The sequence below is a fragment of the Corvus kubaryi genome, unplaced genomic scaffold (genome assembly GCF_017639235.1).
Source record: "Corvus kubaryi isolate FWS band 111438036 unplaced genomic scaffold, C.kubaryi_AGA036_p1.0 split3-73, whole genome shotgun sequence".
NCBI lineage: Eukaryota > Metazoa > Chordata > Aves > Passeriformes > Corvidae > Corvus > Corvus kubaryi.
The window spans coordinates 44,929,247-44,947,501 of record NW_024582091.1 but is presented as its reverse complement, the minus strand read 5'-3'; the positions used below and the strand labels follow the sequence as shown (position 1 = coordinate 44,947,501).

Genomic DNA, 18,255 nt, shown 5'->3' with positions numbered 1-18,255 from the left:
TGGTCCATCCCAGCTTCCTCTGCCCAACAGCAGCAGGGAAGCACTGTGGAAGAAAGGATGCATCAGGACTTCCACAGCAAAAACCAGCAGCAAATTTAGAGCTTTCATTTCCTTTTCTGCCCAAATCACCCTAAACCAAATTCTCCACTGAGTACATTAGACAACACGAACTAATTTTTCCTAGCCAGCTCCAAAGTTTTGCAGTGTATCCCATTTCCTCTAAAGGCCATTCAGCAGATCTGGACTACTTCAGAGAAGGCTCTGTCAATCACAAACTCAATCCTGAAATTACATTTAATCAACTACACTAAGGACACTGAATCCTTTAAGGATGAGTACAGCAGCCCAAGACCTTTTCAACATTGTATCGCAAAGAGAGTAAAATTAAATTTGACATGCCTACAAAAAGTCATGGCTTTTATGATCCCTCACTGCTTTCACACTAGTTTTCTCAGTACTAAAGGCACCCTGCTCAGGTTAATAGGCAAAAAAACCTCCACATCACATGTGATATTTTGCCCAGAACCCAGAAAATAAATTAGCATTTAATTATGTTCTTTATACATAAAGCCACAAGCTATGGGATCCACCAGGTATTATATGCTCCTCTTCTACCCTAATTCCTGCTGAAGAAAAATTTATCTGCCTCAGAAGTGGGCATTACATGCTACAGTGATCCCTGACCTAACCCAGTAACCTCTAATTTAGGGGTAGCATCAAGTGAACCAGTAAGAGCAACATTAAAGTAGCTGCAAAAGGCAAGAGCTCCTGCAGTGTGAAAGTGCCCTGGAGCAGAAGTACCACTCGAATTCCTCTTTGGGGCAGAGCTGCACTTACTGACATAATGCACATAGCATGAGATTCCTGTGGGAATTCAGGAACACCAAGGATAGCAACCTCTCCCAGGAAGTAATCAAGAACCAGACCTCAACTGGGCCAACCACAACATGCCACATTGTTCGCCTCAGTACTGACCACACGTGAATGAATGCAATACAGAGATCATAGAGCTAGGAGACACTTGACCAGGATAACCCTACATAATGCCCCTCTAAGCACACTTGTTACCTCAATGCCAGATGCCAGAGCACCACTGTGCTCGAGCTAGCACACACTGTATTGTGCATACCCTGCATCACAGCTCAGTACCCACTTTTGCACCAAGTAAACCAAGGAAATAGCTCCCCATACATATCCCCCACATTTCCTCCAGGCAAACATGGACTCAATCTCTTGTCAAAGGGTCCATCATTATCTATGTGGTGACATATTTCCTTTCTATATACAGCCCTAAGCTCTCCTCCTTTCTAAGCATCTCGGCTATTTGCGCTCTGACACTGACATAAGTATCGTGAGCATTATCTCACCTCAGGTAAACAACTACAGCAATAACATCCCTCTTTTTCCTGCAATGGGTTTTTGTTAAAAGGAATGTATCAGAACTGTCCCTGTGTGCTGGCCAGCCCCCCTTGCAACACAACAGCTGTTTATCATTATAACACTACATTCTCAAAACCATCACCAGGGCTGGAGGCTGGATGGTTGTCAATATAGGCAATGGAGGGGTTTGTTGTGGTTGTCTTATTTTGGAGAAGAAAAAGGAGAGCAATGCTTCTTTTCTCTAGCTCTTAATGTCATTACAGTGTCTTTCTCCTGGAAGAAGGGTGGGAATCAAGATGTACTGCAAGCCTCTCTTCCACTTAGACCAGCATCTTTCAGCATCAGCTTTTCCATAATTATAGAATCATTTATGTTGGAAGAGACCGCTAAGATCATAGTGTCCAACCACTAAACTAGCACTGCCAGGTCCATCACTAAATTCCTCTTTTTGGCCTACAGCTTTGAACATGACCATTGAGCAGTACCTCTCCAGTGCAGAAACACATACAAACACAAAAACCTTCTGGCCCAGAAGGTTTTGGGACTTCCCTAATTAATTACAAAATGCCCTCAATGCTCTCTGGCCCCTCAGTCTCTTCCTGGTACATCTTCTCTCTGTACAATACACCAGGAATGGGCCCCATCTCATTCTACACTGCAGTCAGGTGCTCAGAGGAATGGTTAGTGAACCCTTTGAAAGCTTGAACAGTGACAGAAACTTGTCAGCAGTGACAAGCTGGCATGGGGGCTCTAATTAGGAAGCAGTGGCAGGAAAGACAGGTACCACTCCAAGTATGCCCCCAGCCACTTTTTGGAAAAGGTGACCCCTTTTGATGTGCATTTTTCACAGTGCTCAATGGCCAGGGGCCAGGACAGGAACCAGGTGCTTGCACAGCAGGCAGGTGCTGAGAACCATGCAGTCGGTCTGTGCCAGCATCCCGGCACATGGCTCCGCCATGGTGACAAACAACTCCTCCAATAACCTTTGGGGAAGTTGCCTTAAAACACCTTGGCCCTTTGCGGTTCCACTATCCTAGCAAAGGGCTTTTTCCCCACCCAGCTGCTCTGGGAACACCAGGCCCTCAAGTCTCCTTGGTAATTACTGCCTTCAGTTCATCTTCCACCAAGTCTTCACTGTACAAATATTCACAGATGTACCTCTGTAAACAATCCTGACTTCACTGGAGTTATCTTCTGTGAAGATGATCTAAAGCAGCAGCTAAATCCTTGAGGATTCCTTTTTTCCCTGCAAATACCTGCCAGGACAGGAAGGTGAAGCCAAGGAGGCAACAGAGTCCAGCAGCAAAAAAAAGTATGACATTTTCCACCTGTTTCACTAGATTTTCAGACTGTCTCCAATTGCCTTCTGTTCATAGCACAGAGGAGATGCTGCCTGAAAAACAGAGGCACAGGGGGCCTCGGGTGTCAGCACACAGCCCCGCCACACATCAGGATATGTCCCAGGGCAGTGGGAACCAGCACTGCCACATTCATCCCTTTACCCTTCCCTCATACCATGATGAGAGCAAGGGGGAGGGGGGGGAATAAAAAAAAGGCATCTCCAGCTCTTTTTCTTTTGCTCTTTCCCAATACACTGTGCAATATACACTGAATCAATCACTGCAGTCTTCCTTCAACTGCAAGAAAACCCATGAAGTTGAACAAGGCAGAGGAAGTAACAGAGTATGCGCACATGCACACACACAAAAAAGAGCAACTTCTGGGAAGAACACAAGAATGTTTTTCAGAAATAAAGGCTTAGGGCTTTTTAGTTTATTTTGGATAATTATTTTTAACTGCATATTATGTTCAAAAATGATTATCCTTATACTTGGAATTGAACAGGACATCTATTTTTAAATATTATTCAGCCAGTCACAAGTTATCCCCTGAGACAAGACAAATAATAAATGAATGCCTCCAGCAAGCACGGAGTCACCCCGGCTGTAAATTACCGTGGCTGGCCATTCTATGTTGCATTCCATGTTCACATTTTACATGCATCCCTGGCTTGTATGTGCAACAGAACCTTTCTAATACAGGCATCTCATCAGACTCAAGATCCCACATTTTAAATCCAGTTAAATGCTCCAAAGCATCTTTCAAGCCTAGATTCTGCCAGCCAAACCAGCTACATACACTGAGGCAAGTTTATACACTCTGGCAGAGAGCAGGCTACTATATTTTATCTTTATAAAACATAGCCTCAATTTGAGAAGTAAAATATTCCAGTCTTGCAACTGATAGTGGATCACTAGTGCTAACAGGAGATAGATGAGCACAGAGTTTGCTTCAGTCCAGTACACACTTTTCCAGTTTGTTCCATTTATTTTGGGGACTGCAATTTATACAGTGTGACACACGAAAAAGGCACGTTACCACCAAGACACCGTCCCACTTGATGCCTCAGACATGCCTGACCATAGGATCCCACCTTCACCACTGCACTCCCAGCATTAATTTCACTGTTTCTCCAAGAGGGAGAATGAGTCTCAAACTAGCAAGGGTTGATCACCCTCCAAAAGCAAACCATTTTGCAAGGCCAGATATTGTTCTTTCATCCTAGTGCACACACCCTTACCTAAGGGAAGCAAAAATGCTTGAGTGAACACACTTCCTTTCTTTAGAAATGGTACTCTACAACCCTGTTGTGCACCTTGCTTAAAAATAACTGATCTTGTAAACCAGAGAGTTTGTGAGTTTTCGATCAGACTTAGTCTGTTTGTTTTTCAAAGTCAGAAAAGGTACATTCTGTCTCTGTGCTTTCTTCAAGGAGATGAACACACCCAATACTGTTAGTCACTATGTAAGCAAAGTAACTACTATCTTTTACCAGTGATGAAATATTTAACACTGTCTGCTGAGAAGGGAAAGCTATTTACCATGTAGTGACAGAAAACCCACTTCAGCGGATTACAGGTATAGAAGGTCTCAAAGTCAGGAAATTCTTAGCTCAAAGATTTGGAAAGAAAACCTTCATGATCTAGTATGGAAATTATTTCCCCTCCTAAAACAAATATGAACAACAAAACACAGTTTACATGGAATTCACTAACTTCAAGTCTCCCAAGTGTTAGGAACCACTTACTTCATTACAGCCTAAATGAAAACCTTTCTAAACAGCTGCTTTACATTAAAAAAAAAAAAATCTAAAAGTTGGTTTCTCAGGCCCATGCCTCACTTCTGTCCAGAGGAATATCTACATAAAGACCCTAAGAATTCAGTCCTGAGATTTCACAGCAGGTTCTCATGCTTCCTCCTGCCATGCATACATGGATGTGTAAGAAAGATGAAGACAGTGCATTAATCCTTTTGGCATAAAAAGGCATTTGTCCAAACTCTGCAGAGGTGTCATTCAAGGAGAGGCTCTGCAGGAGGACTGAGAAGTAACAGACACCACTGGCTGATGCAGCAGTCACTCCATCCCCGCATATCAACAGGTCTCTAAGTCTTGATTGATCTAGTTGTTTGGGGTTTTTTTTAAATAAGTATATACATGGAAGCAAATTTTCCAAGCAGTGGTATGATGCATCTGGGCACTGGAAGCTTCTTGCTAGCACTAGAGTATACTCACAAAAGCTTGACCTCTATACCTCTACGTTTCTTTCACCAGGGAGGGGAAAGAAGAGAGCAACAGGGATCTGCAGAGGCAGCAGTGCAGAACATCAGGTTAGGAGCCCGACATCTACAGACTCTGAAAGAACTCTGCTATTCATAATTTTAGTGTTTTACAATCTCCTTTCTTTCAGTTCTGATTCTCCTGTAACCAAGGAACTCTCAGTTAACATTCAAAGGGCAAATAACAAACTTGAACTGGGTTTCAATAGCCTTCAAAATAGAAATAAGCCCAACACACAATGGTATGATTTCTGACAATAGCTCCATTTGAACTCTTCCCTTCTCTTTCTCCTTTTCCATTTTGAACATGCTGATTGTGCACATAAGTATAAAATCACTTCCACATTAATACAATTGGCAACATTTAACTTGTCCTATCAAGATTACAATGTAATCTTCCAAAAGTATGTTTCACAACTTTAATAAATTATCAAATGTCTGGTGAAACCAGAAAGTGGTTGGCAGGGGTGGGGGTGGGTGTTTCTTTAAAAATGTCCTTTTGTCCTGAATTAGCTCAAAGCTCCCAATCTCAGTGTGCCAGTGAAACACAGCATCCTCACCATCAAGTACCTGGCACTGTGCAAGTGACGCTGTCAGAGTGAGTACTCCTCCACAGATTATAAACTGTATAAATGTATTGTTTTGAGTACGAAGACCAGAGTGAATACTTCACATCTGCATTGTGACCTTTAATAACTCTGATTAAACTTCATAAACTCTACTCTTAATGAAAAGTGTGCTAAATAAGAAAATTATTTTGTTTTAAAGCTCAGTAAATCAAACCAACAAGCTCTAAATTCAGCACGACAGCCAAGTCGAAGAGAAGAATTCCTGAGCACAGAGGACAAGACTCACAGCAGCGCAATTACACATCACTATTACAGAGTGCAAAACTATATTCAGAAGAACACCACCAGACTTTCTTGACAAAAGACTGTGGAAGCTGAAAGATGCACGGTGCTAACAGAATATGTTCCCGTGAATTTCCACAAGAAGTCTCATCCAAGAACAAGATGTACATGTAAAAAGCAGGAAAATAAGGGTGATGAACTCTCTCTGGAAATTATTTATGCTGACCATAGCTGTTGTTCATTATAAAGCTATAACAGAAGTAAAAGCCTGGAAAGAAGCAATAGAAAGGTTTTGGTCTGTTGGCATTTAAATACTACTTTATTTATTCTCTTCTGTTAATACAATCATATTTTATAATATAACAATTAAAACAACATAGAAACCAAAAGGCTTTGCTCTATTCCCAGTGTGCTCCCATAAAATGTTCAAATAAATCCCCATTTGTTATTTATGCACAGACTGCTGCTCTTTGCTCATACAGGATAGTGTGGTAAATTAAGAACAAAAATAGCTAGCAAAACATTTCAGAACTTACCCATCATACCACTTTTTCTCTGATCAATAATTTGTAACATAACATTTTAGGAGCATATTCCATCTTTGGTCCTCTGCCATGATCTAAATTAGGAGGGGGGAGCAAAAAAACATATTACAATGTGAGGAAATAAAAGCAGAGTACATGGGAACTAACTAAAGTTATTTGTGGAATGAATTACATAGACCCATCAAAGCATGTTCTTTCATGGCTTAATTGCATGTTTCTCCACAGCTGAATTCCACTGACTGTCCTCATATGTTTGTCTAATTCCACTACAAAATCTTTCAGTTTTTGGACAGTGGGTCCTCCTGCTTTATAATAAGCTGAGGAGAAAAGATGTTGAAACCCAGAAAAGATCTTCATTATCAATTTATGGCTGGAAAGTACTGCTGTACATTCTCTATACTGACCATCAAAACAACCTTAGGAACACATATCATATCTAATCTCTGTCATGTAGCCAGACCCTTTCGCACCAGCATGCATGCCATGTTTTTGAGATAGAAGTTGGTTTTTTACTGAAACACACAGTCACCATCTCCTACCAGATACAGGTTCAACAGCTCTTCACCACTTCTTCCATATCCAGCAGAAGTCCCACACACCTGAAAAGATGCTAGGCTGCTAGAGAATGCTTCCCCAGCACAGGAGCTGCCTCCTTACAAGAGGAACTACGATTAAGATACATAACTCTCAAGTTATTCCTATCTGGCATCTCAACATGTTTAATAATGCATCTGTCCCATGCACTCAGCAGATTAAAGAATACCTAAAAACACAATTTATTAAAGAGTGTACATATTTCTGAGCATAAGAAACCTTCACAAGTTCACTGCCACAGCTGCAGATGTGTAGATGTCCCCACTGATAACCAGTCTCCTCTGCACGGCTGCAGCTCTCATCCAGAGCTGGTCAGACCACCAGAGGAAAGATGCAGCCCAAAACACACCCAAACTTAACCCCACCCTTGGCTGAAGGAACTGGAACTGTCCACACCCTCTGTTAGAGCTGACCATCTTCCAGCAGCCTCCCCACTGACAACAAGCTCCCAGTCCAGGTCCAGCCTCTGCAAGCACCATCTACAGCCATGTCAGTCCTCTCAACTGCTTGGATATGGACCTAAAGTCAGGAGCAGTGACTCTGTACCAGCTCCTACCTGCTGGTCTCACAGATAAGTGACAACAAAATATAACTGCAAGTGTTTTATTTCAGTTCATTTCTTTTCTTTCTTTTTTTTGGGGGGGCTTCACTCAGGGCTGAGCCCAACTCAGGCCCAATAATCAAAGTTTCTCTTTTTATTCTCTCCAAAGTATGAGGTAGATGTCTTTTCAAAGAAAAGGCTCAGAGACATCATATCCTAATAAATAAACAAATGGCAGTTTGACTCCTCTTTCTCAATGGCAGATACTTCACTGACTTCGCAGCTGGTATATTTACAAATCAGTAGTTCTTTGCCACAGTCCCAAAACTAAAGCTTGCAACAGAGCCCTACCATTGCTTCTGTAAAACCCACAGATTCCAATGGGCTGTTCTATTTCCTTAGGCTGTCATTTTTGTTGCTACCTTTAAAACTCCCAGCTTTCTTCTGAGAATATACTGTCACTTTCTGAAATTACAGCTCAGCCGCATCCCCAGAACACACTGGGGGAGGGGAGAAAGACATAAAACAGACTTCTGCCAAGGTACAGGGCACTATAACTTATTCTTTCATCAACACAATAAGGAGTCAGACAATGAAACTCCTCCCTCCCACCTCACAATGTTTAAACCCTGATATTCATTCTTCAGACTGTTATTAAGGCATCCAAATAAATGCAGTTCTCCATAACTTTGTGCTAGCAGTGCCTCAGTTCCCAAGATAGGTGGAATCAGCTGTGCTTTTCTAATTGTGAAATTTCCTTTGAAGGAGGGATACTGTGCAACACTTGAAAAGCAGATCATGCAGGCTCTGAGCACACCAATCCACAATGCTACTTGGCAGCTAGGATACCTACACTGTCCTGAAACAACATCAGTTCAGCTCAAGCCCACGTGCTCCTCCCCTTCCACACCTACACTGATGTACCTATTCCTTACTTGTATTCAAAAGATTTTCATAACAGTATTTCCCTACTCTTCGTTGCTCACAAGAGTCAACCCCAACACACACCATGGACAAGTGATTCTGCTAAGAAAAACAGTCTAGGGGAAAATCAAAATTAGGAGCAGTTACTGAGAGGTGGTAACACAGCCCAGCTAATTATTTTCTAAGCTGCCCAATGCTGTGAGCTTTAAAAATTTCTTTGCACATGATATTTTCGTGCTACTGTATGAGAGTCTTCCTTCTTTCCCCAGACGTGGGGGAAGAAGGGGGGACGAAGTTTCAAAGGGTGCTGGGGAAGGTGTAGAAAGAAACCCCTCATTGCCCCTGGTCTGCCTAGGCACCCCTCCTCCACAGGATCCTCATCAATGGGGGACTCCCAGAGCAGCAGCCTCTCCCCACACCGGCTTTTAGACCTCTTTATAAACACTTAACGCACGACACACAGTGCCTCACATTGCAGCTCTTGCTTAGGGTTATGGCCTCCTTTCCTGGCAGAGCACGTGCAAATCAATAGGCTGCTTTTATGGTTTGGGTTTTGGGTTGTTTTTTTTCCCCCTCCCTGAGGAACCTCAATTTCTATTCCAAGGCAGAGTCGTGCTTCAAACACACGGAGCAGCATATGTTTATTTCTTCACCTACCAATCAAGATGCTAGAAGAAACCAGCCTGGTACTTCTATATCTGTCATTTCATAAATGCTAGGCAATACCCTAGAACTGTCTTCATTGCAGCATCCAATCTGTCCCCACCAGACAGCCCAAGAAAAGGAAGTGATACAGTTGACAGAAAGGAGCCAGGCTACAGCAACCCAAAAGCTTAGTCTTTAAAAGGTCATTTCAGTGGCTAGAAACAAGGCGAGCAAGTTTGTCACTCATCTTTAACACCCTGTCCGCACACACCCTGCACAAACATCCCTGAAGAGTTCACACAGTGCAAATCTGGCTACACCAACTCTGCATCCACTTGACAGAATCCTAAGTGTCCACCTGCAACTGTGATGACTCCTGACAGTTTCACACCAATAGAGTCAAAATGGAAAAGGAGAAGCAGCACACTTGGCCTGTAGTTATCTGGCAGTGAGAGACGCAGCAAAAGGAACTGGTTCCAAAGGTAACATGTGGCATCATGGGGTAGGGAGATCCCAGGAGCTCCCCAGGTGCAAGGGGTTTGCCAGCCAAGTAAGTGTTGCTTCAGGGGGCAGGGGGACAGACAGACAACAGTAGCAGTTCTCAGAATAAGCCTTGCCCCAAAAGTCCAAAACTCAGTTACAATTTCTCAAACCAGTCTTTCAGTCAAATATATTTGAGGAGAACTAAGTTCCTCTCAACTGAGAGAGAGCTCATATCTTAAAATGCACCAGAGGTGCAATCTTCTGTTTTTCCTGCCACATCTTACTGTTTAATTATGTATTACCATTCCAAGCTACCATGACAGATTTTAAGTGAGTTTGTCTTTTTTCCATAATTAATCATAGCAAAGACTCATCTGTTTTACAAGCCCATGATGACAGCACTGTTTTCACCACTGTAAGGCAATCATCCCACAGCATTCCTTCCTGAAAGCTATTGCAATGAGAAAACCTCACCTATCTGCACAAGATGCCTCTCGAAGATATAAATCAGCTCCACATACATTACTTCATACTACAGGTAAGTAAAAAAAAAAAAAGGAAAACTGCTTTTCCATAGAAAGCCATTATACAGACACAGGAATAGCACAGGCTAATAATGCTAAATAATACCAATCATAAATATATATAAACCTAGCATAACCATCCAGGAACAAATATCCTACCCAGTAAACACCACTCAGCCATCAACGTCCACCACTGGTGCAGAAAGAAGGGAGGCAAACAGATTGTTGGTCTTTCTGAGAACAAAAAGCAGCTTCCTTTATAAATACAATAGCTAAAAGTTATTTTATAGGCAGCTTTGGGAATCGTCAAATGCTATTCCAAGGGCAGAAGATATATTTTCAAAGATAACTTGTAGCTACATGTAGATCAATGCTAACAAACTACTTAATCAAAGAGGAGCGATATCCAAAGCAGAAAATAATAAATGCCAATTGGACAACAAAGTCTTTTTTTTTTTCCCATCAAAAGTCACAGAAGTGATATTAAGGGCATGGAAAATCTCTGCTCAGGAAAAATCAAGCACTTATCACTTATAAGATGTTAAAGCACATTCATTTAAAGTTTTTTTGCTGACCACTAAAGGAAAAAGTGTTTCCAATATAATCAATAACATGCAGAGACACCCATTCAAAGTGGTTTATCCTTTATCCTCTCAGTTTGAACTCTCCAAAGAACAAATGAGATACTTGCAAAATTACTTTTTCCTATTTGTGAAATCCTGTGACACACACTTCTGTTTTTTGTAAAAGCGACAAATAGAAATCCTGTTATTGATTTTGACTGCTCTATAGAGAAATTATGATTTTCTGCAGTTCTACATCCTTACACTGGTAGCTTTCCAATTACAAGTCTAAGGAAAAATTACACTGCTTGTTCTGCTAATAAAAACAAGCATAGATGGGCCCCACACAGCCCTGAGCAGGTGTAAAACTCTGTGTGTCTTAATACAGTCTCATAAGAGTGACTTTAGATCAAAGCTCAGGTTTTCAATAACCAACACACTGTGTGTATTGACAGTGCCACCTTTATGGCTTTCCAGCTACTTCACAGTTTTACAAAGGTAACTAAAGCAGCAATGACTGCAAAAAAAAAAAAAAAAAAAAAAAGACAATATATTCAGTTGACAGGCTGCTAAAGACTGAAGTTTACATTTGTATCCAAATATTTAGAAACAGTTTTACTAGTACCACTCTTTGTTAAGGCCTGACCCAGAAATATTCTGGCATTTCAAATCATAATTTTCTTCCAAGTTGTTACAAGAAAAACAACAAAAAAGACTTAGTGATAGATCTTAAACATCACTTTTAGAATATGAATGTATTTAAATAACCACAATATCCTGACAGCTTGGTGATCTGTTCAGAAGAGACGAAGACAAACAACGAAATAGACAAACAGAAAATTGCCTAGGAGAGCATAGAGAAAGTGATCTTTACACATCTATCTTCTTTTATTTACAAGAATAGAGTAAACTGTTTTCAGTGTGCTTATTTAAAAATGCATAGGAATAATACACACTAAAAAAATATTATGACATATTAAATCACTTGATCCCATATTAAATCACTTAGACTTTTTCACCTACTGTGTGTTTTTTATTTATTCAGTGAAAATACTAAATGCACATTTGCATGTGCTCCCTAACCAAAGTGTTAAGAGACTTCCCACATCACTGGTGCTAAGAACTTACAGAGCAGCAAGAAACAGAACAGCCTATTTTCAGTGACAGCAAATGATTTTTTTTTTCTGATCTCTTGAGCATCAAAAGCCATACAGATGGCCTTAGCTACCCCAACTATTAATAAGATAACACTTCTACTGTATTTCAAGTCATTTAGACTGAAGAGCATTTCACGCTGGATAAATCTTCCCAGCAAAAAAACCTCTGTTTTCCTTTCTTAGTATCAAAAATGGCATTCTCTTTTCAAAATACCTAAGGTCCTGACAGCTAGCCTTTAATTTGCTATCACCTGTGCTTCAGGAAGCTTTCATTTTTCCTTTCATTAGGAAAACCTTCCCACAGATTTACTTGTAGAGTGAATGGTTCAGATCTCAGCTACAGTAGTACAGTAATTTACTCAAAGAAATCACACATCCAGATCCAAACCAGCATAATATTTAGAAAAAATTGTTTAAGGTCAGTCATCACTCACTACTTTTAATTTAGTGCACATGTCTTTTACCCTGGTATTAGAATTTACAGCATTTTCTCATTCACACAGATGAAATTTAAAGTGGTGGTAACAGGAAATTTACAATCATGTGCCCTACCAAAACAACAGAACTTACTGTACAATTTGTTCATTCATGAAAAACCTCCAATACATCCATGTTTCCTCACACATCCTATAAAACTGTAGTACTTGCATACATACATGCATACAAACTGTCTGCAAGCTATCCCCACACCCAAAGCCCTTAAAAACGCTGACTATACACTTACAATCAAACAAAGTTACGTCCAGAGGTTCCAGGGTAACAGCAGAAAACAAACCAACACTATGGAATTCAAGATGACAAACCCACAAGCATCTTCCATAAACTGCTCTTCCAGAAGAGGAAGACTCAGAAAGCAAAGCTCTAAGAAACAAACTATTCAAACACCAATGGGATCCAGATCAAACCCGCATCCTATGTAACTTGACATAGCAAATCACAACCAACTGAAGACCCACAGTTTTTAGTGTGTGGAAAATTTAAAAATAAAAAAACAAACTGCGAGGCTTGCTAGGTATCAAAGGAAAATCTTTTGATAACAGAAGCATTTTGCATGTCAGAAAGAAAAGGAAGCCTGTGAGGCTGAGGAACCAAGCATCCAGTCTCTGAATGGAGCACAAATTTCTACCAATGTTTAAACAACTCACAGCTGTCCCTCCAAAACCTCTGTTCTCCCCCTGCTAAAGCAACGGTACCTCATTACCCACCCCAGCATCCCTCAGAGCCTCAAGAGACCACAACACACTGCAACCAAACAAAATCCACGTTTTCCCAATAACCTTCAGATCTGTTACATGAATGTTTTGCTGAAGGAAATGCCTGAGTGAGTAGCCATAGACAACTGTTTTACATTAAGGAGGAAGCACATTAATTTACTGCGTGAGTACTGCCGCGATGCACTTTTAGGAGGTACAATGTTGCAGCCACAGTTGCCATTTTCAGTGTCTGAGAATAAACACAAAAGCTACCAACACTAGGTTGCATAAGAGCACTTTAAGCACATGGCTATTTATAAAAGTAGAGGTAATTATGATGCCGGAGGTGGATCCCAAATAAACAGACTTGACTAATACTGACAAAAAAAAAAAAAACCAAAACAAAACAAACCCAGAGACCTACAATTACTATTACTCAGTAACAGGAGGGGAGCTGCATGAACAACCTTAGTCACCCGCTGTACCACCAACATATGCCCAAAAACACAGCTGGACAAACGCGCTGTTTAAAAATGTGAGCTTATGTCAGAAGCTATGAGTAGAGGAGAAAAGGGGAAAACACTGTTCCCCTCGACAGTTTACCTGATCTGGACTTGATGATGTCGCTGAACTCGCTGTGTCCCCCGCCAGGTCCTTCCTCCGGCTCGGAGACACGAGCCATGCTCGCGGGCTGCGGTATGCCACGGGCGGAGCCTAAATCCGTCGGGAGAAGGCTCCCATGGAGGGCCACGGCTCAGCACCTACAGCACAGGAGCAGAAAAGCACGGTAATTCCACGGGCTACTCCAGGTGTGACTCCGCGTGTGAAGGGAGGGATCGAGGCTTGCTGGCCATGCCCACGCGTGTTGCAGGGCAGCCGACCGGATACTCGCTGTGCCCCTGCCGCGGGGTGGCATTTTACAAGTGGGATGCCCCTGAAGGTACAGCCGCGTAAGCCAAGCTTCACTCACCCTTGGGCGGCAGAGCACCTCGTGCCCAGCCGTGACCCCCAGAGGGGCAGGACACGGCCCTTGCCTCGACACCACCGCCACCACCCGTCACCTAGCTGGCCCCGAGCGGGACGCCCCCGCTCGAGGGGTAGGCACAGCGAGGGAGCTCCACTCCCACCGCTCTGGAGCGTGTGCCAGCAGCAAAGGGGTACAGGCAGGGGCGCTCCCCCGGCCGGCCCAGGGCGCGACAGCCGCGTGTAGGAGAAGCCACGCAGCCCCTCTCCCGGGTGAGGGAAGCGGAGCTCCGCGGGGCAGGCCCCGGGCACGCCCGCCCCCGCCCGGCCGCCCCGGCAGAGCGGCCGCCGCCCCCGCTCGCCCGGCGGGGATTTTGACCCGGCAGCCGGCCGGGCACGCCGGCACCTCCTCCCCGCGGGGTGCGCGGCCGCAGCAGCGGCGCCGCCGTCCTCGGGCACCCCCACGGCGGAGCCGCTCCTCGCCCCGGCTCCCCGCGGCCGCCCCGTCCCGCCCGCAGGTGCGCCCGCCGCGGGCACTGCCCCCCGAGCCCCCGCCGCTACCGGAGCTGGGGACAAACTTTTCCTGCCGAGGCCCTCCCAGTGCCGCGGTGCCACCGCCTCCCCGCAGGGCTACCCCGCTCCCGGAGCTGCCGGGGTACCCGCCGACAGCAACTCTCCTCGGCCGCCACTCACCCCTCGGGCACGGCGGCGAAGGCGGCCGCGCTGCCCCACGGCGCAGCCCAGCTCCTCCTCGCACCCCGTCCCCCGGCGGCGGCTCCCGCTGCGCTGCGCTGGCGGACCCACAACTTTCTGTGCGAGCCGCTGCCGTCCGTCCTCCCCCTTCTCCTCCCCCTTCTTCCCCGCCCCTCGCGGCCCGGCCCTGCGGCTGCCCCTCCCTCGGCCCCGGCGCCCCCTTTGTTGGCCGGGCCAGCGCCGCGGTTGCGGGAGGGCCGCCCCGGCCGCGGCCCCTTCTCCGAGCGAGGGGCGGGAGGGGCCGGGGCGGCGCGGAGGGGAGGGGACGGGACGAGAGGGGCGGAGCGGAGCGAGTCCCGGCCGCGCCCGCGCCCCCGCCCCGCGCCCGCGGGCGGCTGCTGGCGCGGCCCCGCTCCTCCCAGGGCCCCGCCCGAGGTGGTGGTGGTGGTGGTGAAGTGTCGTCCCGCTCCGCTCCTCCCCTCGGGCCTTCGCGTCTGCACCTGTGCGCTCCCGCCTCTCCTCCTGCTCCTTTCCCTCCCCTAATGAGCGCTGTCGCGCAGCACTTCGGAGGTGAAGCGCCCCGCGGCCTGCCATGAACACCAAAGTCAGGAAGTGTGACAAAATTTGAGAAATACTTAGGAAATTTACGAACAGCCGGAAACAACTCTCCCGAAACCCGCCTGCTTTGGCCAGGTGTCCGTGCCTCATCTCACGGGGTCACTTGACAGTGACAACTCCCAGTTTTCGGCTGGGCAAGAACAGTTATGGATCAATAAAAATGTGCTGATGCTCGGTGTCCGCAATCATTTTTGATGTATGAACAGACATAAATGCTAGTAAAACATTTAGCTGACACTAATTAATTTATTGCCACATTTGCAATCCGGGAATGAATTTACTCATGTTTGCACAGGCAAGTAATCCATGCTCACCTGTACAGTGAGGCTGCAGAACATGTGGCTGTATTTATCTCGATAAGCATCAGTCTGAAGTTTCAGCAGTATCAGAGAGAAACTGTAACTGAGTAATTCCTCAGTGTTACCTACCAGGCCTCAGGCCATGCAGCCCAAAATGTTTTCAAGGTTAGATGAACTCCCAACACCGAGTACTTCACCACCTAAACAACAAAGGCCAGCAGTCTGCAGGAGGGGAGGTGCAGAATTTTATTAGCTAGCAGAAAGGAGGGAGCTTGGCAACATACTTATTCTGTACCTCCAGGTGAACAGAAATTGGTAGCAATGTGAAATGAGGCAGATTCGTCTTCAAAAGTCTTTTTTTCTTACCAGTAGACAGCTCATGGGTTTACTAGGCACTACAGATAACAAGAGTAAACAAAGACTACGTGCATGTTAGCCTAACCTAACTTTGATATTTACCCTTACTTTACTATTTCCCCCAAGGAAAAAACGAGATACCTCAAAGCAAAAAAACTACTATACTATAAATTATTATGACCATAATTCTAACAGCATTTAACATTTTTTTCCTCAGCCTTTGATTGGTGCAGTACATGTGGAACAGGGACTGGGTCTTTTGTTTTTGTATTGCAGAAGAAGGCCTTGCAGAGAGTGTGCTATATTTTTGCATTTCAAAGAAGCCTAAAAATTAAGATGCCTAGTTTGGATCATTCCATAGATTTCCTTGGTGATTCAGTGCAAATTAGTTAATTCATCCTTGATCTGCTTAATCCAAACCACTGCATGAAGTCATTAATGGTTCTTACTTATAAAAGGATAATAATAATATGTCAAAAAATTTTGATGACTGGAGTTGTGAATCTATTGAGAATTGCAGCTCATGGAAGACAAACACTATAAAACCATGGACATCGATACTTACCAGTGTCTAACTGTAAGGCAGTGCTGGGCAGTAGGCTGGATTTATTGGAAAGGTATGGTTTGGGTTTATGCATATTTATTTACATTACACTGAAAAACACGTACTGCAAACATAATGTTTATGGTTAGAGGAGCATAACTTGTTCCCTGCTGCTCTTGCTTCTCTGCCCCATCCCGTGCATTCCCCGTGTGCTGGATTTTCAATGCCCAGTAATGAAAAAACACCCAAATACTGGAAACCCACAATCCAGACCCAGCTGCTTTTCATACAGTTCAAGAGACATAAACCCCTGTGTAACCCAGTGTCCACTCAAGAGTCAGCACAGATGGAGATTGTCCCTTCCCACTGCTGGGTATCTGGCAAGCAGTGCAGGGACAGGGATCCCAAAGCACTGCATTACCTTGCCTAATTAGCATTAAGTGAAAAAATGCTAATGAACTTAGCATTAAGTGGAAAAAAGCGCCCTTTCCTTTGTGGGCTGCACTGGGGGGATTATTCCTTTCACAGAGGTTACCCTAGACGGCTATCAGGTAGCAATAACTTTGATTGCTAAAAGCTGCAGTCAAGCTGATAAGCAGGAGGGGAGAGCTGGTATATCCCATTTCAAATCTCTGTGTGTAAGTCCAAGGTCCCAATTTTTATAATCTTGCTCTGAAAGCACCTACAAATTATTTCTCAAAAAGAGACACATTTCAGTTTAACCTGATAGTGTTTCATCTTTTTTCCTTTTCTTTTTTTTTTTCTGTTTTAGACAGAAGTAGCATCATTATGTTCCTTTGAACTGCAAAGTGCCAACAGAAAGATAATAGAATAATGAGACTGCACACTACTTCAAGGGAGCAGATGAATTTCTTCTTGGTGTGTTTCAAACATGCCTCTCTCCAGAGCCATACTCACTCTACTGTTGATCAAAGCCTGAGTTTTCTGAGCTAGTTGTTTAGACTATAGGCTTCTCAAGCAAGGGCTATAATTTATATATATACAATTATATATATATAACATATAATTTTTATAGGGTCTTTAGGCACATCTCCATCAGGGGGAAAAAAAAAAGAAAACACCCTAACCTTTAATATTCTGTACATGTACATGCTTTAGGTCTCTCTAATTTTTTTATTTCAGTGATTGGCAGAATTAGAAAATGATGACTAGCACAATTTTAAAGTCAAACAACACAGTCTCCACCCAGTTGTATTTCTAAAACCTACATTCATCTACAAATACCTGCTGACCATTAATATGATGTGGACTGTGTGGCACAGCTTACTTTTCTGTATATGCAAAATAAAATAATAAAATAAAGGAAAAGTCCATTAATCCCTTAGGTGATGTTAAGAAAGACAAAGAGAATACAGAAAAAGAAATGGTGAAGAAAGGGGCTGAGAAGATGCAAGGCCCTTGAACTTTGACCAAAGTAAATAAATACTTTATTCCTTGGTGCATGAAGACAATGCTGTTGTGAGGCTCTGAGCTCATCTTACCTTGTCTCTTTCTCTTTTCTTTGTTCTTAGCATTTCTGTTTTTAGAATACACTCATAATTTACAGGATTACAATATAACTAGGAATTTTGTGTATCTCATTACCTTGAGATTGACTGCTATAATAATGCATGTGCCCATTCATCAATGTTTTGTCATGATTTCAGAAAACCATTCCATATTCAGGAAGACAGAAGATACCAAATGGATTGCTTTGTAAATAGAGCATCTTTATTGCCCCTTTCTACATAGCCCATTATATT

General features: G+C 43.7%; 1 protein-coding gene across 1 annotated transcript in view; it reads right to left on the bottom strand.

The window, feature by feature from the left end:
* The window catches only part of UTRN (utrophin), a 357,859-nt gene extending 343,063 nt beyond the window's left edge, over positions 1-14,796 (bottom strand). Inside the window, exons 1-2 of the mRNA XM_042017303.1 lie at positions 14,675-14,796; positions 13,622-13,779 (exon numbers count right to left, since the gene is read on the bottom strand). Of these exons, the coding sequence (XP_041873237.1) occupies positions 13,622-13,700 (79 nt within the window). The 5' untranslated portion in view covers positions 13,701-13,779; positions 14,675-14,796. The remainder of the gene's footprint in view (positions 1-13,621; positions 13,780-14,674) is intronic.
* Between the last annotated feature and the right edge of the window lie 3,459 nt (positions 14,797-18,255).